This window comes from Temnothorax longispinosus, chromosome 9, assembly GCF_030848805.1.
Source record: "Temnothorax longispinosus isolate EJ_2023e chromosome 9, Tlon_JGU_v1, whole genome shotgun sequence".
Lineage (NCBI taxonomy): Eukaryota > Metazoa > Arthropoda > Insecta > Hymenoptera > Formicidae > Temnothorax > Temnothorax longispinosus.
The window spans coordinates 6,062,654-6,088,034 of NC_092366.1; the positions used below are offsets into that span (position 1 = coordinate 6,062,654).

Genomic DNA, 25,381 nt, shown 5'->3' on the forward strand with positions numbered 1-25,381 from the left:
AAAAGAAGACGATAGACGCCTTCACGCCAAGATCGGACCCCTCGATCAATACGGTATACATGCAGTGAAACATCTTGACAGAATAAGGGAGGTAGCGAATCTCGAAACTCGAAATGGCAATAAGCGTAATTGCTTTTCAAAATTCAATGCCGTTATTAATTATCAACTAATGCGTTAAGTAAAGAGAAGAAAAGTAACGGAAAGCGTGGCGTAGAAAGGCTCGATTGGTTAAGGGTGTTCTTGGAACGAACGAAGACACAGAAGGTGAAGAAAAAATATGTACAAAGGAAAATAAAAGGACTCATCTTTCCAGCAATCAGTGACATTATATGACGCCGAAGTGAGTAACCCTATTAGCATTCATATTTCAATTTCACAGGCTTCAGGGTCGCAGTTTGAAACTGTGGAAGGTACTTGGTTGAAGCGAAACGGGGGAGATAAACGGAAGAGAATTCACAGGCAAGAGCCAGAGGGGAGGAAGCGATGCAGATGAGAGAGAGGGAGTACGTAGAGGGCGAAAGAGGAAAGCTAATATCGATAGCAACCTATTACCATCTATCTCCATACCGATGTAATGGACGCGCAGCCCGATTATCAATCCGTAATAATTGTGCATATTAAACGGGCACTAATTATCGGGCTGGCAGCGTGCCGCGGGCGCCATCGCCATCGAATCGAACGAATTACAACTCAGCGGTCCGCTTCGCTCTTTCTATCTCCCTCCCTCCCTCCCTCTCTCTCTCTCTCTCTCTCTCTCTCTCTCCCTCTCTCTCGCAGTAAAATTCACCACGACCGAAAGAGGATTAATAACCAAAAAATCATCGCTCGCTCGGGCGCGAAAATATTCGCGAAATCAAATATCAAACTGTGTTTTTCTCGATTCGCCAAGTGATTCGCGAATTTTTCAACGAGTGTGAAACCTTAATCGCCCATTCGTTTCGCCGCATCGCATCGGTTAATGCGGGAACGCTGTTACGACGCGCGGGACCGTTTAATCGACGCCCGAGCTAACTGCGCACATCGATATTCATCCTGGAACGAAAAAAAAAAGAAAAAAAGGGAAGGGGCGGATGGGAGTTCCGACCGCGGCTGATCGATTCTCCTTTCTCGCGCGAGCCTTTTGCCCGTGCGATCGATCGATCGGCAGGACCGATCTCGCAGGACACTCGAGAGACCTGAGAGGCGGAGAGCGCGAACGGCGGTGCCCTCGAGCGCTCTCGAGGCTTTTTTCCTCTCCGGAGCGCTTTTAATAAACGCGCGCGCCGCAACCAGCGGACGCTTTATGTTATCGAAGAAGAAGAGAAACGCGGAGGAATAGAGAGGTCGAGAGGCGAGAGCGAGCGAGGGAGATGAAGAGACAAAAAGAGAGTGAAAGAGAGCGAGTACCCGAGTGGTCGATGAAAGCGGAAGGGAGTGCTTTTGACGACGAGCTTTTTACGGCCCTGTGTTCCGGTGTTCAGGCTTTTACGTCCATTCCGCGCTTCCTCCTTCGTCACCATCTCCACCTCTCATCCGACCGCTTCTGTCTCTCTCTTTCTATCCCGCTTTTTCTTTTTCTCCACGCTATCGCGCGCGTATCGCGCTAATTCCCTCTTTCACTCTCGTATTCCTCTACCTCCGCTATCATCCAATAATACATCGCGCGTAAGCGGCGATCTAATCCCCTTTATGAGGTGAAATTTTACGCGCCCGGCGATATCAGCGATATGCCAGTCTCCCTCATTCGAGATGAATAATGAGAAATTACTATGGTATTCGAATGTGATACTCACATGCCTCTCCTCGGCTGGATTGAGTCCTGTAACAAAGAATAAAAATTTCGTGTGAATTACGCGTGAATATCACGATATTATTAAGATGCAACAATGACTATTTCGCCGAGATAATAATCTATGTTTCAAAAAGTCACTGTTGACAGATCTATCCCCCGACAGAACGAACGCCATGAATGTTTTTCATTATTATTACAGCGTCGAAGGGAATAGAGTCGGTGGTATGTCGACGGAATCTTTTCCGCGGGAAGAAGCAGATAAAAGGGAAAGAAGGAGGTGCGCGCGAGAGACTAGCTCAACTTCTCAAGGATTTCCGAGAGACGGCGGGAGGAGACGGGGAAATCGGGAAAAAAGAAAAGCCGGCTGGAACAGGGAGCGGAGAAAATCCAGACGGAAAAGCTTTGTCCTCGAGAAGCCGAGTTCATAGTTTGCCCTCGCTCGATTTCCCCAACCTCCCCCCCCCTCCTCCTTTTCCTCCTCGTACCCACGCCGGTTGGTACACTTTGGTCTCGTAGGAAATATCTTAACGATATCTTTTTCCTACCGTTACCCGTCCTGCTACGAAGTAAGAATTACACGAGCCGTTTATGTTCCTGGTGCACCGGGACCATCATAAATTGCCTCTCTTTTCTCTCTCGCGACATTAACCACCGCGGAAATAAAATATTTTTATTGACGCGATGCCGCGGGAGACAGGACTTCGATACAGGCATACAAGGCGGTATTGAGACGACGGTTTTCCCCAATAATAAGTTGCAACGATAAAACGGGTATTTTCGTCGTTGAATGAAACCTTAATTCCCTCCCATTTAGAGCTTCCGTTCGAATGTTCTCTCGAGTATCATCGGCTATCTACATCGCGGTGAACGGGTGATTTTATTATTATAGTCTCCGTAGTCCGTTAAAATAACGGGAATGATAGTCGGGGAAAGCTTTACTGGGCCGGAAGAACTTTCTCGTATTTTTCCGAGCTACCACCCAGTAGCACCGGTAGAGCCGACGTAAAATGCGGAGAGGAGGCCGAGAGTCGGGTCGTTTCAGGGGGTTAAAATCCTGGATACACGTTCACGTCGTTATCGAGCAGACGCGTGCAAAAGCGGAACAGTTTCGGGGAGATAGAAGGAGCGAAAGGTATCCTCCTTCTCCAAGCGCGCCGGGTATAGAGCTCGCTAATGCCCGTCATCCCCCTTTTATCCTTCCTCCTATCCGGCCAGGAAACTCTTTTCTCCTCCCTCACTCGACTACTCCCGTGCGCGCGCTCGTAAACGGACGCGGAAGAGCGCGCATAATTTTCTACTAAAGCGCGAAGAGGTCGTCGAGTGTTTCCGAGAGACGTTTTAAGGACTCGCGTGCTCGCATCTCCTCCTCCCAACTTGGGAAGAGCTTACTAAAAGTACCGAGGACAAGCTCGCCCATTACTCAGAAAATTATCAGATAAAGAGTGGCACGTTATCGAGTATATTCGAGTTATTCAGCGAAAATCCGCTTCGTATTAAAATCGCGCCACTTCTCCACTCAAAGAGCGGACGCGGGGATAAATTTGAGTAAATCGAGCGAGGATCAATGCCACTATTATCAACGCCAACACGGCCGACATTGGTTTCTAATCGACCATGAAGACCATGAAGACTGTAGCTCTTTGCGGAGTGAGTAAAAAGGAATCGCGGCGTCGCGCAGACAGTCGGTGGCAGATATTGCCACAGATATGCCCGAGGATAAAGTCGTTTTAAGGGGAAACGCGAAAAACCGCCGGAAGGGGAGAACAAAACGAGAACGTGGCTGCCGCGCGCAGCGCTGGTAGAAACAATTCGCTCCGGGCAATGTTCCGGAAAGAAGGAAAGAAGTTTCAGTTGTCACGACAGAAATACTGGGCCGTTACACGTCTCTCGGTTCATAGCGGAATCTCTTTTCAAAAGAGTGTCTGCGATCGTTGACAATGTAGACTACAGCAGATCTGTTCTTTTTGACTGCACTTTTTCATGCCTTCTTTGCTTCGTGCGAGGCGAACGTGTATTCATAGTTCGGCGAGAAAAAGAAGGGGACAAAGAGTTTACGTTATGGGACACAGTCAGAAAGAACACGTCCAAAATAATACGTAATACGTCACGTTACCGAACATTCGCGTCGACAAATAGGGAACAATTCGGCAATATCGATGAGTTTTTTCTAAAATAACCGGCGGCGTTTCCGCGAAAGCGATTGCGTCAAGATCGACGGATTACGACGAGTCTAACATCGGTCGGAAAACGCAAAACAACGCGCGAAGCAAATCGGCCGGAGGCTATATACCCGGTCGGAGTAACGTAGTTAGTTGAGTGCGAGTCGAGGGAGGGGAAAGATAGGCAGGGTCAGAGAGTGGAGGCCATCAGGGAATAGAGACAGCGAGTAAGGGCGTCAGACGCAGGAAAGGGGAAGGGGAGGAGGGGAAGGGTTGTGGAAGTACACTCGTGTCGAGAGGAGATTCTGAGTGCTCTCTCGAGAGATGGCTGTGGCTAGAACGAGACACGCCGAGCGAGACATCGGAGGAAAGCTAGGAAGCGCGCGCGAGAATAAGGGCGAGAGAGGAGAGAAACGAAAGGCGGGAGAGAGGAGTTTGAAGGAGTACCGGCGCGTCTTCGTCAGCGGTACGTGAGGCCCCCGAGAGCGCGAACCAAGATCTTGCAGTCGCGTGACGTGCCAACGAGGAAGACAGGCGAGAAGGAATAGGGGTGGGGGGGGGGGACGAGAAGAGGAAACGAGAGAGTGAGGACGAGGACTAAGACCCGAGAGGATTCTCGAGGTCAAGATCGAGAGTTTCAGAAGCTTCTCTCGGGTTTAAGCACGGTCGTTTGCATCATCGGCTCGTTCATTCCAGACCGCACTTAAAATAGCACGAAAAGGTTCTGCTTAATTTCAGCGACTTTGGAGCGGTTTCGCCGTATATACTCTCCTCTTCTTGAAACGTTCTCACGAGCGGTTTTCATCCATTACACCGACGGGCTCTCGACGGACTAATCGTGTTTACGTTCATCGTCGCTGCGTATATCGCTGAATCATTGATGAGATTACGAGTCACGACGAGCGCGGCAAAACAACAACGTATCGTCTCATGAGGATCGGTTACCGGCCTATTCTCGCAGAAATGAAGATAAGCGATTGAACAGCAGGTAGCCGAGTTACGCGAGACCCAAGGCGAAGCTGAATGCGCAACCGTTCCGCGAACGAGACGGTTAAACGGATCGTTTGGCGCGCGAAATATCCACCACGAGCGAGTTGCTGAGTGCGCGAGACAGTCGAGGCATTGCAGCATTGGGACCGACAGACTTCCACGAATAGAATAGAATCTTTTCTATCAGCGCGCTGACCTTATACACGCTCGTCAAGAGAGACGCGAGTTTACACGTGTCGAGTGACTGATGAAAGGAAAAGATTCGTCCGAAGATCACGAGAAGACGCTTTCTCCCATTGTAGCGCAAAATTTGAGAGATATAAAAATGTTCAATATTTTACTTTTTGACGTTGAATTCATTTCTTCGAAGATTTTATTTTATTAAACACATATTAAACAGCCCGAAAAGATAAAAAAAAAAAAGAAGGTTCGTATGACTTACCTCCGTTAGGTTTGAGATCGTCGGGTTGACCGCGGTGAAGTTCCGGTTTTGTCAGCATTGATAACGGATGCGCGGCTGTGCCTCCGGGGGTGGCAGCCGCTCCCGGGGGAAGGCCTAAACCGAGAAGCGCCGCGGATGCCGAGGTGGGGACCGGTATACCCGCGCCCGGGCCCAACCCAGGAAGTCCGGGTATACCCGGATGCGGTCCCATCGCCGCACCCGGTGGCAGTTGTTGGGCATGCATCTGTTGTAGAAGTCTCGGCAGATCGGGCCTCTGTTGCTGCAGGCAACGACAAAAATTCCGCGTGTCAATAACAACGTTTGCGCAACTTGACGATTGTTATCTCGCGATCGGGATATAGTATCATCGGCTGCTATCGGTTGCTCGTCGATACGCGCTCCGCGAAGCATCGGTGCGGAAAAGATTTGGGTACGTGTTTGCGTACACACGTATAGATACGCGAGGATCGGCACGAATAATATATCGCACGGATCTCGATAAGTTCCGTAGATTAGATTAAATAAGTGGCGAGGCAATTAACAGGCTCGAGAGCGCGTAACGGTGCCTCTCAAGTATTTCCGCTGTAATTACCAGATAAAAGCGAGCGGGTATTATTCCGCGAAAGACGTGAAAAAACGCGATGTACGGGAATCGAGGCGATCATCGCTAAGAGCGCGGCAGATTGGAATTGAACGGGACAGGTGGGATGGGGGAAAACTTTAATAGCGTGTCGATATTATCGTGGTGGCCGCTACTACGGTTACATACCGAGAGTGAGAAAGAGAGAGAAAGAGAGAGGCAGCCAAGCCCAATAGAAGTTCGGAAATGATTTTTACGGGCTATCGGTTTAGCACGGTGGTGTGGTGTGTACGGTGCCGCAGCTTCGTTAGGAGAGTCTGTTTGCCGAACGTGAACTCACGTTTCCAGCGCGGACAAATGCATAAGCAAATAAAATCGCGTTCGCGAGCGAGCGCGCGTGGATTTAAAAGCACGGCACGGTGCGGCCTCTCCTCTCACTCTTTCTCTCTCCCTCTCATCCGTCATAATTGATCAAACAATTTCGTTTCTGCGAGAGGAGACAGGGAAACAGTGAGGGGGCAAACAAAAAGCAACGCAACGATAATTCGCTGGAAAAATCGCTCCGCTTAATTCCAGTCACGATCGCGTGTTCTCCCCCGGCTCTCTCTTTCCCTCTCTTTCTCCCTTCTTCTCGCTACTGCCAGCCACCGCCAGCCGCTGCCGCTGCCGACGCGAAAATACACTTCGTTACAGTCAACGGAGGCAACTTTCCATTAGCAAAGCATACAAATTGCCGAGTAAACTCCGGCAAGTTTGAGTAACCTCCGCGTTCGACCTCGCCCGGGTAAATCAAAGGCTGCGAAACAAGTGGAAAGACTTACGCGTTCTACCATCGAGCGAACGAGCGAACGAGCGCCGGCGAAAAGTTTCGCGGAAATCTTAAGCGTATCTCACTCGTAGTTTCCTCGTTAGTTGGACCAAGCCGCCAGACAAATTGTGGATCTGTTCAACGCCGTTTTAACGGTTCGCGAATCATGGTGCGGAGAGTAGGTAATCACGTGAAAGAAAGACAGAGAGAGAGAGAGAGAGAGAGAGAGAGAGAGAGAGAGAGAGAGAGAGGAGGAAGGATAGTGCGCAGACGGCGAGTACGAGAGGAGGGTATAGTACACCCACACCCGCCTGTAACCATGTACACTCGTTAAGGCAGGCTGAGGCGAATATATATTCCGGGGAGTAGTTTGCCGAGATAATTAAATGGCTTAACGATATAATAACCTCGCGTCGACTGTCTGAACAGAGCCACCCACAAAACATACAAACAGAGGAACGTGTACAAGCGTGCCGGTGCTGCGCGCCATGCCGCGTCTGTGGAGGGATGGAGATTGGAAGAGAAAGAGAAAGTGAGACAGGAATAGAGAAAGAGTGGAGAGAAACGAAGAAAGATGAAAGACGGAAAACGGCTCTCCACGAAGCCGTATTTCTGCGAAACGTCGCCGGTGATTCCGCGAGGAAGTCGGAAGCCCCAAGGAAACGTTCCGAGTTTCCACTCTTGATAGCGATAATAATCCTGACCCGGATCCGACTTCTATGCGGAGTGTTACTCTCTTACCAGTGCCAGGAAACCACTCTCGTCCTCGTGCCGAGATTCCCCGTAATGCCGCAGCAACGGGAGAAACGACGCTTTGACGTCGGTGGCCCGAACGAATTATACGAAATGTTCAGAGGTGTGAATTTCGTTTTTCAAGTTCTTGCTAACGAGTAAGGAAATATATAGGCGAGAAGATACATCGAGTGTGGTAAAAGTTTCACGAAATTTAAAAAAGATTGCATAAAATATTCGGAATATTTTCTGTCTTTCAAGCTTGATGTAATTAAAGACGATACTTCTTTTTTATGACCGTCATGAGGGTCGGAGAAGACTTCTCCGATTTAAAACGTCTTAACTTCCTTCTTTATTTCCGGATACGAAGATACTGGGTCTTAATCTTCGTGCGAACCATCTCGCGGCACCTGCATCGGTTGCCAAGTGCTCGTCCTCAGCAGTTTTCACCGTCGCCGTTGCCGCTTGCTGACTCGACCAGACGCGAAGTTACGGCCGAGAGATCTAAAGGGGATCGTCTTAACCTTCTTATATTGCGTATCGTTGACACACTCTAAGCGTCTTTTGGCCGAAGTAAGCAGTCGCCACAAGGGAAATTGCGATCGATGCAAATGCGAGCGTACCTACCGCGAAGACGCGTAAGCCAATATCATTCGCCAATATCATTTTGAAGCTTTACAACTGCGATATCCTGTTCGCTGTCTGTATATTCGTAGCGAGTTTACAATAACGGTCTCGAGTAACTATTATACAACAGAGAGATAGAAGGAGAGAGAGAGGGGGGGGGAGAAAGAGGAGCTTCTTCCGAGAAAAGCTAATCTACCGCGATATCTATATCGCGATGCGAAATAATCCGCGAAACGATTACGTTTCCTGGGCTTATCTATCCACGGCGAAATCGACCAGCGAATCCGTCGTGGCTTATTCGATTCGATCTATCCAGCATAGCTGGTGGGATTTAAGAGAAGAGAGTAAACTAAGACGGGTGGCATTCCGGAATCCTGCTAAGGATTTGCCGCACGTACCCCCGACAACATCGCAGATCCGTGGAAGTTTCTCCGTGGGCTGTGTGGGAAGGAAGGCTCGGAGACGGAGGGGTTGCTGGAATGCTGATTAGTCGGCGCGCTCGTGAACCGTAACACTATAACCTACCCCCGACGGCTTGGGTAACCGGGCGGGAAGACTCGGGATAAGATTCAGTGAGCGAGAGAGAGAGAGAGAGAGAGAGAGAGAGGCGGCTATATAGGTGGTGAGAGCGGATGCGGCGAGGAATAAGGGTGCGAGGGTTCGAGGGTTCGAGGGGACGGACGACGACGGGGTCGGAACGGAGCAACGGAGGAAGAGAACGAAACGGGGGGTTGGAGAAGCCGGTGGCTTAATAGGGAGGAAATTGAGTGCTCGAGCAATATTGAGGAGGATTCGGGATTCGCCAGGATCGTATCCGTCCCGTCCGCTTTTGGATTCCTCGGACGTGCATCGGCTTCCAGCGTAGCGTGCCCGCAGGGGTTCTCCATCCCACCGCGAATGCTTTTCACGCTGGGACGCACGTGAATAGGTTCGCTATGTATTCGTTCGAGTCGCGAACGTGATTCGACGACGATAGGTACTCGCGGCGCGGCGTCGCCGACGGAAGATCCATCTTTGTAACAAGCTATAACATTGGCGTGCACTCACCCCGATAATAGTGTTCAGCTCGGTCATGGTCACTTGTTTGGCTCTGTCGAGCGCCGACGCGACTTGCTGCTGATGCTCCTGCGATAGAAACGGCAGGATCTGTACGACGATGGCGTTCAATCTCTTTGCTATTTCCGTCTGAAAAGAAAAAATATAATAATAATTTACATAAAAAATTCTCTTTTTCAAATTACTAAATTATCATATATGTTCGCGAGTACAGTAGGAACGCAACACGCACGGAGCAAAGAATGAGATTATTTGTAAAGATTGCGAAGGCTTTTATAATTGAAACATCAATTTTTCAAATAAATATTGGGTGTTGGAATTAATTTTTTTGGTTTTTTTGCATAAAAATTAATGTTTATCGATAAAAAAAACGTTAAGTCAACCTCTAATAGTCTAATATATCCGCCAATTCTTGTAGCGTTTGGCATGGATCTTCATCCAACAATGTTTCCAATCTCTCATTTTCGAATTTTTTTAGCTGTCCAGGGCGCTCTTTGTCTTCCAAGTCAAAATCACCAATTTTAAATCGTCGATACCAGTATTCTACCGCTTGAACCGTCGGAGTATAATCACCATAAGCTTCCAGCAACAAACAATGACAGTCAACAGCTTTTTTCTTTAGGTGAAAGCAAAAAAGCATGGCTTTTTTCGCAAATTGCGTTTCGATGGCTCAAAACTCGACATTTTTGACGCACCAAAAAAACTTGTTACTCACACTTTAACGAAATGGCTTCTACTGATTCTTAAAACTTAATAACAAGACTTTTATATAAGGTTGGCAACAGTATGCACCGGCGTGTAATATTCTAGTGTTACGCCATCTCTTAGAAAAACCAAAAAATTAATTCCAACACCCAATACGTAAAGCAAAACAAGCACGAGCAATTAGAAATGATGAATGACCACGCAAGGTTCCGATTTTTTTTAATCTAGTGTTTTCTCTAAATTATTAAAAAATCTCAGTAACCTTGAAATTATCAATCGTGACGTTTACATCAATCAAGCAATCAGTAGTTTGTCGCTGAGAGAGACAAAGGGATCTTACTCAAATATTTTCTAACTTCTATAGAAGTTTGTGGACTTTACGAGCGAGAATTATTGATAAACAACATGATTAAATTTAATTTTTTGTTTCGCGTGTTCATAAAATTTGTTGCCACCCTTTTCCAACCGTTAACCAACTCTAATGGCGAGGTGGTTTTTCATAAAATATATAAACAGTCTACCCAAAATTTTTTTGTTAAAAAAGTAGGTAATAACAAAACTTTTTCATTTGTTTATTTAAGTGAAAAAAATGCAATATACAAAATACAATAAAGTTTATTATCTGACTTTAAATAATTGCAATAAAACAAAAAACTAAAATAGACGTGAATCACCATCCAACATTACCATTAGAAGGTTAAGACGGTTAAGACGAAGGGAAGTCACAAGACAGTTGTTAGTTGCGCGAAATAAACAATGGGAATTGCTCTGATTATTACAAATTACTGTGCAGAAATTGTTTAATTTCGAACAATATCAGTTTGCGGAATTTTTACATTTATTATCCTATCGTATATCATTTTCCTTTACTCAATTAAAAAGCTATTACAAGAAAATGTAAGAAAAAAAGGAGGAACAGTAAAAAAGAATATTTCGTTGAGCACTCAATACTTCCCCCTCGACAAGCTACGTATTACGGCGGGAGGGTGTTCGATCTGGCACCACCATGCCGCCGTAGTCTGCGCCCGAGGCCCTCGGGCGGCTTGTTCCGGATCGTTAAGAAAGGTAAGGGCTAGCTTAACGCGCCCTCGCGAAGGAAACGAGTGAAGATGCAGGTGCGGCATAACCGACCGAGGGTGTTTACGACGCCCTCCGGCTGGAAGAGACTGCCGAGAATTAAATTAAATCCAGGCAAGATTGCTACAGTGGCGCAAGCATTCGTGCCGTTATTTCGCCCTCTCTGGCCCGACTTACTCCGGCATACTTGACATTGGAGATATATTTCTTTATGTCACTTTGAGGCATCGGATCTTTTCCGGTAGTATAGGTACGTCACTTTTCTTAAATTAAAATTTTAATATACAACTTATCTCGACATGTGTCATAATTTCCTTGACTTCTTCCTCATATTTTTTTTCCTAATCTAGTAATTTTTCTAGACGAGAGGGCACTAAACCATTATTGGATAATCGTATATAAATCTACGCGCCAGGCCGGATAACTCGGCATAATTATTCACACAGCAACATCACATAGCGCGAAACTCCATTTAATTATCGCGGAATCAACAGGCAGCGCACGGAACGGAGCGCGGACCATTTTCAATGCTTTCGTCGAGAAAATGAAATCACTTAATTACCTCGACAAAGCGGCGGCTCCGACGCTCGTTTCCCCGCCGACGCGTAGAATTCGCACGCTCGAGAGACGCGGAAGCGGAAGCCGCCGATTCGTCGTGAAACAGGAAACAAACCGCTGGTTTCTACGTGCCTTTCGTTCCCTCTCTTTGCCGCTCATCCTCGGGTAACTCATAAACGCCCCGAAAATATAAGCCCGGCGAGCTCGCGGTTGATATAAACGTGAGCTTCCGTCAACGCGTTTTCACCGCTGCTTAAACGAGTCTCGGATACTAATTGAAATATCGCCAGGCCACTGAAATTCTTGGCAAGTTTCCCCCGAGCGCATCTCGGCGTCTCGGCGAATGAGCAGAAAAGGAAAGAGAGAGAGAGAGAAAGAGCGATTGTGTGATACGTATGAACGTATGTGTACGTGGAACGAAGATGAAAGAGAGAACGCAAAGAGGAGGACCTGTTTTAATTACTCGACGCCCTCCGAGTGCTAGTTATTAAGCCGCTAATTATAATGTACGCGAAAATGAGTCGAGCTATATCCGCGAGACATCGTGTATGAGAGCAAGGAGGTTTACAGGCAGTGTGTAAAAGACGCGCGATATGCGGCATACAGAACGTGCAATTTTATGGAACACCGGAATTTTAAAAGTACATTTTGTGCGCGTACACATACGTATACATTCAAAAGAGAGTATGAATAAAAAATTTTATAAAAATAATATTCAGTAGTACATGTAGATTCACTTGTAAATTGTTGATTAGATTTTCTATTATGATATTATTTTGTTAATTTATAATTTTTCTGATAAAACTGTTTCACTAACTGTTCTCTCCCCGCCCTTATACTTAAAGAAATAACAGGTGGCGTTAAACGTGTTTAATAATTGACATTTAAGCATGACACGGCTATTATCATGATGAAACTCGAACGTACTTGTATTGTTCGCTAGGATAACACGGGGAGTGTGTTTCGTAACGTGCGGTAAAGTCCCATCTACTTGGCGTACTGTACGGCAGTTTGCGACGGTACTAGAACCAGAAGATTTCAAGCGAGTGGTAGAACGGGGGAGGACATTGTGGGCGAGAAATGGTAGCAGCTCCAGGGAGGAAGAGACGACGACGGGGGTGGAGTCGTCGCAAACGTAATTGCGTTGCCAAGAAGTTTTCCCCGGGTGAGAGGTAACCAAGAAAATAATGAATGGCTCGGATGCTCCGCTACTACTCTCTCACTCCAGGAGAGAAAGAGAAAATGAGTGAGCGAGAGAGAGAGAAATAGCAGAAGTAGAGAAACGAGAAACCGAGTTTTGGCCACGGTGTTCTCGTTGGCCTGGATTTCACACGGGGGAGAGATGAAAATCTCGCCCCGAGAATGAATTTTTCTCTCTCGTGCCAAATTGGACCAACGAAGATTGCTCTACTCCGAGCGGAGTCTTTCACAGCGCGAATGGCTTTTTCCTTAAAATAGCACTTGCAGCGGGCGTTGTTATCCGCTATCGAAATATCGGGGGCGACGTGAGATTTCAACGATTACTGCGATTACGCGCGAATAACCACGTACAAGTCTGTGCAATTCTCAAAATCTTCAATACTCCTTTCCGTTTCTTTTTCATATCCGCGTTCTCTATGACATTACGTGGCGTCGCAACGTGCGCTGAAACGGAAGACGCAGATGCTCCGGCTCAGTAATATCGCGAAAACCGCAAGAAGCTCTCGCAAAGTGCCATCCTTCTCTCCTTCTCTCTCTCTCTATATATATAGATATATATACATGCAATACCGCCGTTGTGTCGCACGCTCGCACACACACACCCGGACACGCGGTTACGCGAATACATGTGTATCTCAAAAGGAATCAGGCGTCTCTCCGAGACGCTCTCCCATACATATAAACAACACTATAGCGTACGTCTAAAAGCAGGCAGCAACATTCACGGCATGAAAATGCAAAGCGCCCGAGTGCCGTCGATAAAATTCCTCGCCTGTAAAACGGTGACGTGAACTGAATGCTCTTTCACCACCCCGGCCCGGCCCGGCCCGATACTGCCGATAATCCGATACTCGAAGCAGCCTCGGGAGGAGATGGGCCTCCGTGAATCCGACTGCATTCTATACTATGCGCCGAATATCGAAGCACGATCTCTTATCTCTTATCGCACGCACGGGACACGTCTTTGTCTCGCGATGAACTTTAGCCTCCGTGCTACGCTGGAAAATGTTTAATCGAAGAGTCAGCATCCAGTATTATAAAAGAGAAAGAGAGAGAGAGGGATATAGAGTTTGTGGCAACAAAGCCATGCTCGCCGCCAACCTCTACCGACTAACCGGAAGCCGTTACTTGCGCTAACGAGTAAACCAACGGCTGCTCGTCGGACTTTGGTGGTATTATGCTGCGCGAGCAAATAAACTGGCGTGTTCGGCTAACTCCCTGGTTTCTGGTAAGCCCCTGCACACCGGCGGCGGTTCTCGTTCGCTCGGCCTGTAAAGCCCGGCTAACGTCCGCGTGATTGCAATACCCCGCGGCTTGCGGAGAATACCGGATGTGGCCGTGTGTACGCGCGCGCATCTGTGTACACACGCTGGACCACCGTGTGTGCGCGAGCGCGGGTGGGTGGATTAGTAGGTAGAAGAGGGAGGAGCGGGACATGGATAAAGCATCCGTTAAGGTATACGAAGAGCCGAAAACTCATTGTGTCCGCTGTTGTTTTCGAATCGTTGCACTGTCCAGTTACCCTGAAAGTTAGATTAAATCAATTTTCCGTCTCGCGTCGTGTCGCGTCCAATCGAGTCGCGTCAGCTAGTTTTCATCGCGTCACGAAACCAGACAACGCGTATCCAACAGCACCGGGGTCTCCTTCCGTCGCGCGACGACGTGAAAAGAATCGATAATGCGCCCTGTCTTTTGTTCCGTCTATCGCGCGCGTCCGTATTGTCGACGGCGATGCATAGCAGCTAACTGACAAATAGGTCAAACGTTGTAACAGCGGAGGTTTGATACGGTGCAAAACGAGAACTGCTTCTTCATTTATCCGTTAATATCGCTATTCGATCGCGATATTCGCGCGAGGGCGTTCGTCGGAAATATCGGCGCTCCGAATCGCGAAGTCGATTAGAATGCGCACGAATTGCAAGGTGAAAACGAAAGGGGGAGGAAAAAATGCTCGCAACGCTCGTTCCAGCGACGATTACCCCGTGTGTCACGCATGACAAACACGCGCGCGCGAGCGAACGCGTCGCGGAACGGCCGCGGAGTAGCAACGCCTGAAATTGCTTGTATAAATATTGGAGCTCGCCATTTTCATTCGGTTAATTTTCCGCGGTGGACGCACCCGAGAGACCGCGATGAAATTTTATACGCTTCGCACGTCTCTCGACGTCGTTGCACACGTCGCTCTGCAACGCGATGCGGCACGCATGATCTCGTTCGCGAATTTAAAAAAAAATAGTGAGAGAGAGAGAGAGAGAGAGAAGAAGAGAGAGAAAATCACGGCGTCGCGCAAAATGGCCAACTCGCCAACTCGAATAACTCGAATCGCCGTTAAACGGGTTATCGGAACGAACGGGTTACGAATGACGATGATACGTTGGCTGTACAGTGTGTTGGCGGTTGTTGCACCGCGAGTTGAAGGGCACAATTGCCTGTCGCGATGATGCGGTTCCCGGCTTCGATCGCGCTTCAACGTATTGTAACAACAACTGTCCGCGCGGTGATAAATCTAGTACAATTTTAACGGAATTCAATTTTTCTCACAATAAGAGTTTTTGATTTAATACAACTAGATTTATTTAATTTCGGTCAGAGATCGTAAAATACGATTCCACTTTGCGGATCGGATTGTCGTGCACGAAATTCGAGACGGAGACGGTCTTGCGAACATAGCTCGAGCCAATCTCTGAAAACAGAGGGCAATCGTCGAGACGGCGAAGGACCGAGAGGGAGAACATTGTGCGCGAACGTTCGAGGGTAAACAGGCTACAATCAATTCGGGGTTCGTCGTGGTCGCGCAACGAGGGTGGCGAGGGGTGACTTGGAGTAGCCGCAATTCGGAGAACATCCACAGCTCGTGTGTACGAGGCGTACGTGAAACGTGAACACGAAGCATGCTACAGAACGTGTACGTATGTGTGTATGCGTGTGTGACCCGAGAGAGAGAGAGAGAGGGGGAGGGGTCGTTGTTGTCACTAGCAGTCGGTATTGCCGTCACCAGCTACATCGTTGCGCTAGAAATGCCGGGATACCAGAGAAATGGAGAGAGAGAGAGAGAGAGGAGGGGGGGCAGGAAGAGAGAGAGGAAGAGGATGAGAACGGAAAGGACCTCGAGTTCTGGTTAGAGATCTCCGGGCCGACGAGAGATGGAACGAAGAAAGGGACGAAGGGGGTTGGAGAGAAGGATAAGTGGTACTCGAGTCGCAGCAGAAGCAGCAGCAGCAGCAACTCGGCAGGCGGAGACCCGACACAGACGGCCCGACCCCGAAAGATCGAGATGTTTGGATGTTTGAACGTCGGAGTGCTGTCTCAGCACTCGAGCTTCCATCCATCCTTCCCGTTTCCCTCCTCACTTGCCCCCTGCTGCTCTTCGAGAGTGTCGTGATCTCGCGCGATACCACGGATCTACCGGGTGGCCGGAGTCGTTTTCAGACACGTTCTAGAGACGTGAAAGAGAATGCGCAGGGATCCTCGATCCTCCAACGATTCACGGAATAACGAAGTAACCGCGCGAGAGTGGTTTACCCACCCACTTATACCACCAACGCCGCTTTCCCCTAATACGTAGCATAAAAACGAATATTTACAGAGAATGCGGAAACTTATGGTAGGTTCGTGCGAGCGGTCCGGGAAAAGCCTGTCTCTATACTTCTCGCGTATCTAATTATCCGACTTCTTAGCTTCCACCCTCTTTTGCCGCGATGCTCGCAGTAGCGACGACCGAGCGGCTTGGCAGAGCGATCGATCAACGAGTGTCAGTGGGTTACGGTCGACAAATTAGCGGCACTCAGGATATTAAACGTGCGGAACACCCATCTCTCGGAGCGAACGCGCACGCGTACACGAACGCGTGGCCACGATAATGTCGGTAGACAGCTAATAACAGCAGCGAACCTTGACTTGACTGTGAAAAGGGATGTACGAGCTGTTAAAAGGATGCTGAGAGCCGTTACTCTCGGATGACTGCGGCAGGAGTTGTCTCGAAAGAACGTTTCGAGAAGCATGTTATCGAGCGATGAGATTTCTTTAAACGGCAATCTTCGATTGCTGATTATTATATTGTTATCGCGATCATGGGGTAAGAGAATCATTTCGCAGCAGCCGATGTAACATACTATTTAATATTTAAGCCTTTTCAGATTAACTTTTCGCACGAGTGTCATCGCATATTCGTCTCGGCGTTTGTTCATCGGATCTTGTGCTGTAAAAAAAACCGCGAGAAAGACAAAGAGAAAGAGAAAGAGAGAGAGAGAGAGAGAGAGGCGAGAACGAGGTGCAGTTGATAATCCCGACCGCAGCAACGTATTCGTGTGGCTCTGTGCACGTATATATACGGTGGTCACTCTCTGGTCGAAGCGATGTGGGGCCGGCAGAGACCACTAAGCCCACCTGATATGTCCTATCCTCTCTGCTCTATCGCCAGTGTACTACTCTCTCTCTCTCCCTACATCTCCCTCTCACCACCCTCCGCCACCGCTGACCCTTTCCTTTGCACCCTGCCGAGGGGCAGTCCGCTTTCGAACCGCAAGCCGCAACGGGCTACTGCCTTGATTAAACGCGCCATAGACCGCCATTATCGCTGATTGCGCTAAACATTAACGGACTAGCCGCCGAGGCCGACCGACCTCCTATACTCTCCACCCTTTCGAGTACGAGTCTCGCTATGTGTACAGTACCCTCTCTCTAACAGCTCGCTATTATTGATACAAGGCGAATTTCGGGCTGTATCTTCGTTCATTGAACCAGCCGATTCATGTCTTTGACTTTACGATTGCGGCTTCACATTGGCAGTCGATTCCCGACTCCTGCGATTAACGCATTATCCTTGAACAAATACAGAATGAAGGCGCAAGTCAAAATTAAATCTTTGTCAAAATTTTATTTACAATCGGATCGTATGTGCAATCCTCCATCGCATACACACGACGCTCGTCTCGAAACATAAACGCGACTGCGGTAATCAACGCAGAGTCGAGAACGGAACTGAATGACATCCGTCGCGGCGTAAAGCGAGCAGGATCTCGCCCTACGTCCTACCCTGCGGACGCCGTTAAGACGCCTCGTTAAAAGTCCCTCCTTGCCTCGCGCGCGCTTCTCCTCTTCATTCCACCAGCCAGTGTCTTGGCACTTCTCTACCGTGACACGCTTGGGCGCCTCGGGCCTTGGATGCATTCGCCACGGCGTCGTCAACAACGACAACGACTACGACGACGACGTCGGCGGCAATCCGCATTGCCGACTTGACTTTACGACCGCCCCCGGCACACCCACCGAAACACCAAGAAAATTATCGTCGCCGGGCGACCCTCGTAATTCTCCAGCAGGGCGAATGCCGGGGAAAACAAGACCTTCCGTCCCTCCTTCACCGCCCACCCGACCGTCCGACCGTGGGGTTAGCTTGCGCAGGAAGTACAATTAACTTAACGCTAATTGCGAGATGAAGACCGAGCGGAGCTCGGAAGGAGGAACCTGCCTCCAGCAATTCGCAGACTCAATTACTCAGTCATATGATACGACGATTAACCGCGCCAGTTTCCTTTATGCCTCCCTCTCCTCCCGCGGGGAGACTGACTCTTTCCGCGGTACGAGGTACGAGAGATACCGAAATCGCGTGGTTTAACGCGGGTCGCGCCGTAAACACCACGGGGGTGAATGAATAAACTACGCGGAGATAAAGCACATTGTGTATCTAAGCAGATGAATCCTGTGTACTAAGCAGGCGAATCTGAAATTCAAACCATAAAGTCGGTGAAATTTGTCGAATATATATGTATATCTTCATCAGTAGAAATAATTTCGTCTACTGAGATTGGAATACTACGCACGATAATTGCCACGGCATGAAGACAATCACGGACTTTATGATGTTCGTCATTCTTTTTTCTTCGACATCCTAATTCGTTGAGACCAAGGCGCGGAAGCAAAAGAGAGAGAAACGTGATACTTTACACACACACACACATGTAAATGTATGTGTGTGTATATATATAGTGTAATAAAGCAGGCAAAGGGAGCGATCTCTTAACGACACCCCTAAGTACAAGAGGGCTCGAGGGTGTCCGTTCCACCCTCTCGTTGATAGCTGGCATAATGCTAACGCCCTAGCGTCGATAAAAGTGCCGGGGGCTCGGCTGCATAAAGCCGATGGAGGAGAGTTCGGGAGCTGCCGCTTCAGCTATAGTATACGAACACGTAAAACATACCCGCAAGGCAGTGTAACGTCGCCAATCTATATACCCCCGAGCGCAAATTAGATTCGCACACTGATACGCTCCTTTTGTACGAGCTAATGTCGGCCAGCGGAACTTCTTATCTCGCGTGCATTCACGTTACCTCCCGGGACACGATATCAAGAACGTCCACGTAAATACCGAACGTGTTTAATTGCCAAACATGTTTAATTATCAAACATGTTTGATTACCAAACATGTTTAACTTCGTTACAGCTTACTTCGGTGGCAAACAAGGATTTCAGAGATGTACCGTCTTTCGATATGCGCAATCACAGCGCGCGACAATATAAGAGAAACGTAGGCTTATCGTGCACAGCCAGCGTCCATCGGCGAGGCCTAAATAAAGATAGCGGCTCGAGGATAGGGCTCTTAAAAGCTCGAGACGATGATAATGGAGGCGAACTGCCGCGTCTCTTTCTCATCCGACCACCCATCGCGCTACACCTGCACACGGCGTGATATACACGCGTCGGGGGCAAACTTTACGACTCGCGGTTTAAATACGGCGCTTACAACAGCGAGGGCATGGAAAACATGCCACGGAAGACGCGAAGAGGCGCGAGAAGAAGAGAAAGGGCGACGAGAAGAGCGGGGACCAGTCGTAAAAGATGTACGAGTGATAAAAGCGATCCCAACCAACATCAGGGCTAGTAGTAAGTAGTTACGCCCCCCTACCTTTGCAGGGAGGGAAGAGAGAACGGCCGCGAGAGTGTCTACGTGGATCTTAAATCCCGCGAGAGATCTCGATAGCATCTCTTTTCTCTCTCTCTCTCTCTCTCTCTCTTTCTCCTTTCCTCAAAGGCCAAACCTCTTGAACCCCTTTCCTCCCTCCCGAGTTAACGGCTCGACTGTTTCCCGCAGCGCCGCGAGTTTTACTGCAAGAAATTTAAGTGCCCATTTGGAGACGCGAGAATTAAGCGTATTCCTCGTGTTTCGCTCGAGCTCCGAGAACCTTGAATCCGTCGTAAGCACGAAACGGGAGAAAGAGAGAAAGGAGGAGTGATAAAAATTCATGACCGCCCGCGGTCGCGTATCGTGTACTCGCGCTTGTACTATGATAGCTTCAGATATTACCGGCGCGAGTACGTGCGCGAATTTCTGCGCGAGTCGTTCGTATCGCGTAGACAAGCTGGTTAACGCCGATTATGGCCGAGCGTATTGCAAGAGTAGAAGAGAATCACAGTCGAGATCTAAAGTCTTATCGTATACGCGAAGTAAATTTTGTTTCCGATAAGATACGGGTCAGACTGGACCACTCTGGACCGACTCAAACCAGTCCGAGTAAGTTACTCAGCTTCCCCCGGTTCGCGGGAGAGAAAGGACGTGATTCGATTCGCGTGACATTCTCGTGTGCCGGCGAAGCCCATTTGCCGCGGATAAAACCATCCACGGATTGCGACGTCTCGGAGCAACATCCTTCTTATCCGCGGGGCGAAAAAGGTGCACGTATTGTGCGCGCGGAGGGAAGAGAGAAAAAGGATCCGAGCCGCGGTGCCGGTTGAAAGAACTTATCGTGTTGAGAGATCGCGAGCATGGAGAGGACGTGTATCGGGTATAACCCCCGTCGATATCGCGGATTCCTACGCTGAAAGCACACCCCCGGCCGGCGTATACCTGTATACGTGTGCGCACGTACACACGCACGCCCGTACTCCCCGCGGATGCGCGCTCTCGCGACACCGAGAAAAGGAGGACGTAGACGAGCGAGAGTGCGAGCGAGAGTAGACATTTCTGTGTATATTTTATTGTACACATATTGCGAACCGTTCTCCGCCAAGCCGCACGGCACACACAAACGCGTGTCAAACTCACACCGACGCGACGTACACGCCTCTCGCTGGAGGCCCCCGGAGGGGTTTGGCGGTGAGGTCGGAAGGGATCGCGACTCGTGGTTGGGCGAGGTCGAGGGAGAAAAAGCGAGGAGCGCAGCGTGTGGAGAGGTCGGCGGCGGTGGCGTGGAGAGCTCGATTTTTCCGATAGCAAATTTTGCTCTTCGCTTTTTCCCGCCACCCCCCCCCCTCCGAACCAACGCCGAGCCACCGCCAACGCGTCCCCACCGTCAACCACCGCCGCCCGACCGCCACCCATCCACCCCCGACGGCGGTGGCGGTGGCGGCGGCGGCGGTGGCTGCTCCCGGGTTTCCCCCTTCCGGCGTGCACCCTGTTCCATCCCTTTTCCCCCCCGCCTGACACCAACGTCCCATTCGTTCCTCCGCTCGTTGCGACGGCCCGGACTCGCCCTCTTTTTTCTCCCTTCTACCCACGACCACCCCCGCCGCGCGCGTGTTCTCCCTTTACCTCCCTTGTCCCCCCCGCCCTCCCGCCTCGCCCGCTTCCCTCTCAATCACCATCTGCTCCTCCGCCTCCACCTGGCGCGGCCCGACCGATCAAACCAGTGGCACTGCAGACACAATAAAAACGGGAAAAAAAGCGGCGGCCGCGCACACATTTCGCGCAGTCACTCTCTCTCCCTCTCTCTCTCACGAGCAAGGGATGACGAACTACCGGACGCTTTTGAGAAGTTATTCATGAAGCGCCCAACGAGATTCCTCGAGCGTCGCGTATTTTTTTTCCCCAGACGCGACGCTCAACGCCCTCGATAAAAAAATATATGGTGGCGTACAATTTTATACGAACGTTAAACGTTTCGTTTGTTCGACAAATCTCGAAATTGCTCGACAATTCCCTCGACTGTCGTCGTTATCTCGATACGAACGAGTGAAAAGCGTATAAGTATATATACGCGTCTCGGATCTCGGATACGCCGGGCGAAATCGCGATCGGTCGATCTTTTGTTTTTCCGAGTGAAAGGTGGAGCGAGCGCCAAACAAGGGACCGAGCGAGCCGAGCGGGTATTGACCATCCGATATCGATATTTCGCGACGCTTTATCGCGGACGTGCTCGTTAAACCGATAAATGAATAATGAGCGTACTGTATATGGGATGGATATGGAGAGACAACCGGGGGAGACAAGCGCCCGGTAGGGGGGGAGGGAGGATGGAGGGAGCGCTCGCGCGAGGGGGAGCGAACCAGCGAATCGAACAAAACAACGAAATCGAATCACTCGTGGTGGCCGCCCATACTTTTCATGCGTGAATTTTCCGACTGCCCCGACACGTACGTGCAGCTGCGGAATCGCCGGTAATAGCGTTAGTAAAATCGAGAGTAATGCCTGAAAGCGTTTACAATACGCATCGCTTCCTGCAAATAAAAACGTGGGGAACGCGCGCGACCGCGTGGTCATTGGCCGACGATGTACGACGAAACGGGTCAAAATCAAACTATACCCATCGTGACGTAACATTCTCGATTCCCTACCGGCGCCCCGGCGCCAAGAGGAAACGATGAGAAAAATGGCATTCGCGGGAAAGAGATATCGATACGTCTAAGCACTTTCGCAAACGCACTTGACGTCGATCCAAAAATCGACGATTACTATTCATATCTATAACATCCGATATATATATTAAATGAGCCGCAGTAGCAATTACCTGATTAATTCACGTATTATACGGCCGATCGAAGAACTGTTCGATCAACGTGGGCGTTTATATATAGCCGCGCGCGATATATCCATAAACTATCCGGCAAGCGTGATTCCGGTTGACAATGATTATCGTACAGGTGTAACAGGAAAACGTAACAGCTCGGTTGCGGTCAGAGACGGCTGACGATGATGACAGTAATTGTCGAGAATTAGCGACGTTAATAACCTCGAGGGAGAAGGGAGTGGGAGGAAGAGAGGACGGACGCGTTCGGTGCGTGGACACTTGCCGAACCGGTCGTCGTCGCCGTTAATGTAACACACCCGATAATTCTCGAGCGCCCGCGATATTTTGCTCTTTCGCATCGCCGCGCCGGATCCGTTATTCATTCTCGTCCCCGCGGTTTTTCTCGTTTTATTTCCATCGCGCGCTCTCGCGCGAACGCGACAACGCCCGGCCTCGTCATAAACGCGCGGGCTGGCTATTAATCGCGGGTACCGCGTGGCAGGAGCGAGCGTGTCGACGAGGCGAGGCGGCGCGGCGGCAGCGGCGGCACGGCATTTCGATTTTATAAATATGAGATACCGGATACACGGCACGGATCCTGTACACCGCGCGCGTGTACGGGCGTGTAAATCGCACGCGCGCGCGCGCGCGCGATAATGCCCGGCCCGATAATAATAAATCCCCGCCGTCCGGCTACCAGAAGCGATAAATCGTAACCGAATTAAAAGTGACAGCAGATAATAATCGTCATTCCGATCCAGAAAAGTACGCGGGACCGTCACGTCGTATTTCAGGGCGCCGCCTCGAGTGCTTATCTCGAGGATATCGGGGACATAAAACGGCGGATACGACACGATCGTATTGCGATTTCCTATCGGAATTTATATTCCATCGCTCCGATACCACATTTCACACGGTACGTATCTCGCGGCTTGTTCCTCCACGTAGCGCACGGATGTCCTCGTGGAGAGGGGAGTCTTGAAAGAGTTATGCTCTTCATTCAACCTTAATACGTAACTTTTCTACGAGACTTACAAGCGGAAATCCACGTTTCGATCATATACGGAAAAATCACCCCGTTCCCGTTCGGTTTCCCAGAATAGAATCCTTCTTCTCTTCCATTTGCGCACTCTTTTACATCCCGATATTTTCTCTTTTCCTTACTTAACAATATTTTTCCAGATATTACTTTTACGCAATTTTTTGAACAAATGACATGAGATATACAAATTTACCGAATTAATGATTTAAACAAATACTTAATTATTCGCGTAATTGCCGTTCGATTTCTCCAGTCACGTCACATCTAAAATACTTGCAAAAGTGTCAACATCATTACTCGGTTGAATACCCGCTCAGGAAAAGAGATAAGCCGAGCTACTACCTGACTTGCGTCGCTACTGGCTTCGTGCGGACCTGCCGTAAGGCCGACGCCGCCGCGCCGAGGTCTTATTCATGATTTGAGGGACGCATCCTGCCGGAAAAAGAAGAGGAGTCGGAAAGAATAGGCGGGACACAAAGCGGACGGATGGAGGCGGGCTGAAGGAAATAACGGGCTCAACTGCTAAATATTCAATAAACGTGAGCATTACCCGTCGCTGCACGCCCACGCCCAAGATAGATTATGGAGAAGCATCGATGAGGGGGCGAGAATATCGAAGTAGGCGAAGAAAGAGGGATCGCCATTTATTCTACAGAATTCGTGATCGAGATTCTTGTTCAGTAGCGTGTACAGAATGCCTCCTCTAGGACACTCGAGAGCTACCGTCGTCGATATTGCTGGCTTGTCGATAATTCGACGAATTCACTTGTAGTACGTCGAGTTCAAAACGAGATATTTCTCAGACCTTTCGCGAACGGCGAACGCGAAAATCCATTCCGCGGATAATAACGACAGAAATATGCGATTCCCCGAACGGGATTTCTATATAAGATCGCGTCAAGCCTGCCCGGGGGCGTTTCACTTCGATCAGACGCGTCCTATAATTAAGAGATGGGGTCTCGTTACCGATCGATTATCGCGTCTCTCCTTTTCTCTCGCGACCCACGTCGACCCTAAATTATTCGACCGGGCACCACCTTTCTCTCGTCGTAAAAAAAGAGAGAAGCCAGGGACTGGTTCGAAAGAAAATGAAACCAACGCTTCGCGGTAGTTGCCATCAATGGGATGCACGTGCGAGAAAATAAAAAATTCAAATGGTCCGTTCGCCACGATGAATATGGATGCGATGCAAAAGGAGCTTGATTACGAAATCTTTGTAATGGAGATTCTCGAAATGGATCTCTGTTCGAAAATAATATACGCAGACGTTTGACGATGCTGTGCGAGAAAAAAAGAATATACGAGTATTATTTGATTTGTACGCGCAACGCGGAAAGAAGTAAAAAGCTTCATTTGCCCCGAGTGCTTTCTGAAAGCACGGTAATCTCGGTAGTTCTTAATAAAAGTCTGAAAGTCAAGTTAGGTTGCTTTTTTCATTGCGTAAGGTTTTGCGCAAGAGGTAACGCGGGCACCCCCGGCCGCGCGGCTATTTGCATGTTATTACCTTGTTTACATATTTATTCAATAGCTAAGATCCCGGAGGGTCGCAAACACCCCGTAATCGAGGCTTTCTCCTCGTGTTCGACCCTTTAATTTTGGATTAAAGCCCAAAGCTGCGCGCAACGTGCCAACTGAGCGATTAATAAATCACCGCCGACTGACGTTGCGTATCGATCACGACGATATCGTTCTTTAACCGCATTTTCAAGATACTTTTAAATAATGTAGGCAGAACTTGAAATCTCTTACCTGTTTGTGCATCTCCACGTTAAGCCCGTACGACATCTCGTAATACTGCAAAAGTAAATGAAATAGAGAGATTAGAACGTAATCACATAAATTACGATGTTAGTACGGAATTAGTGTAAGCGTAGTGTTGCGTAGCTACATCGTTATATGCGTTTCGTTAAC

The 25,381-nt window shown here is 49.1% G+C and overlaps 1 protein-coding gene across 6 annotated transcripts in view; it reads right to left on the reverse strand.

Annotated features, from left to right (window-relative positions):
• Positions 1–25,381, reverse strand: part of LOC139818615 (protein groucho) — a 68,059-nt gene that overhangs the window by 16,872 nt on the left and 25,806 nt on the right. For 5 of the 6 annotated variants that reach the window (XM_071787401.1, XM_071787399.1, XM_071787400.1 and 2 more), the window contains exons 4-7: positions 25,220–25,264; positions 9,157–9,294; positions 5,363–5,642; positions 1,773–1,798 (exon numbers count right to left, since the gene is read on the reverse strand). In XM_071787401.1, coding sequence (XP_071643502.1) covers positions 1,773–1,798; positions 5,363–5,642; positions 9,157–9,294; positions 25,220–25,264 — 489 coding nt within the window. The remainder of the gene's footprint in view (positions 1–1,772; positions 1,799–5,362; positions 5,643–9,156; positions 9,295–25,219; positions 25,265–25,381) is intronic. The other variant, XM_071787402.1, reaches the window with a different exon arrangement.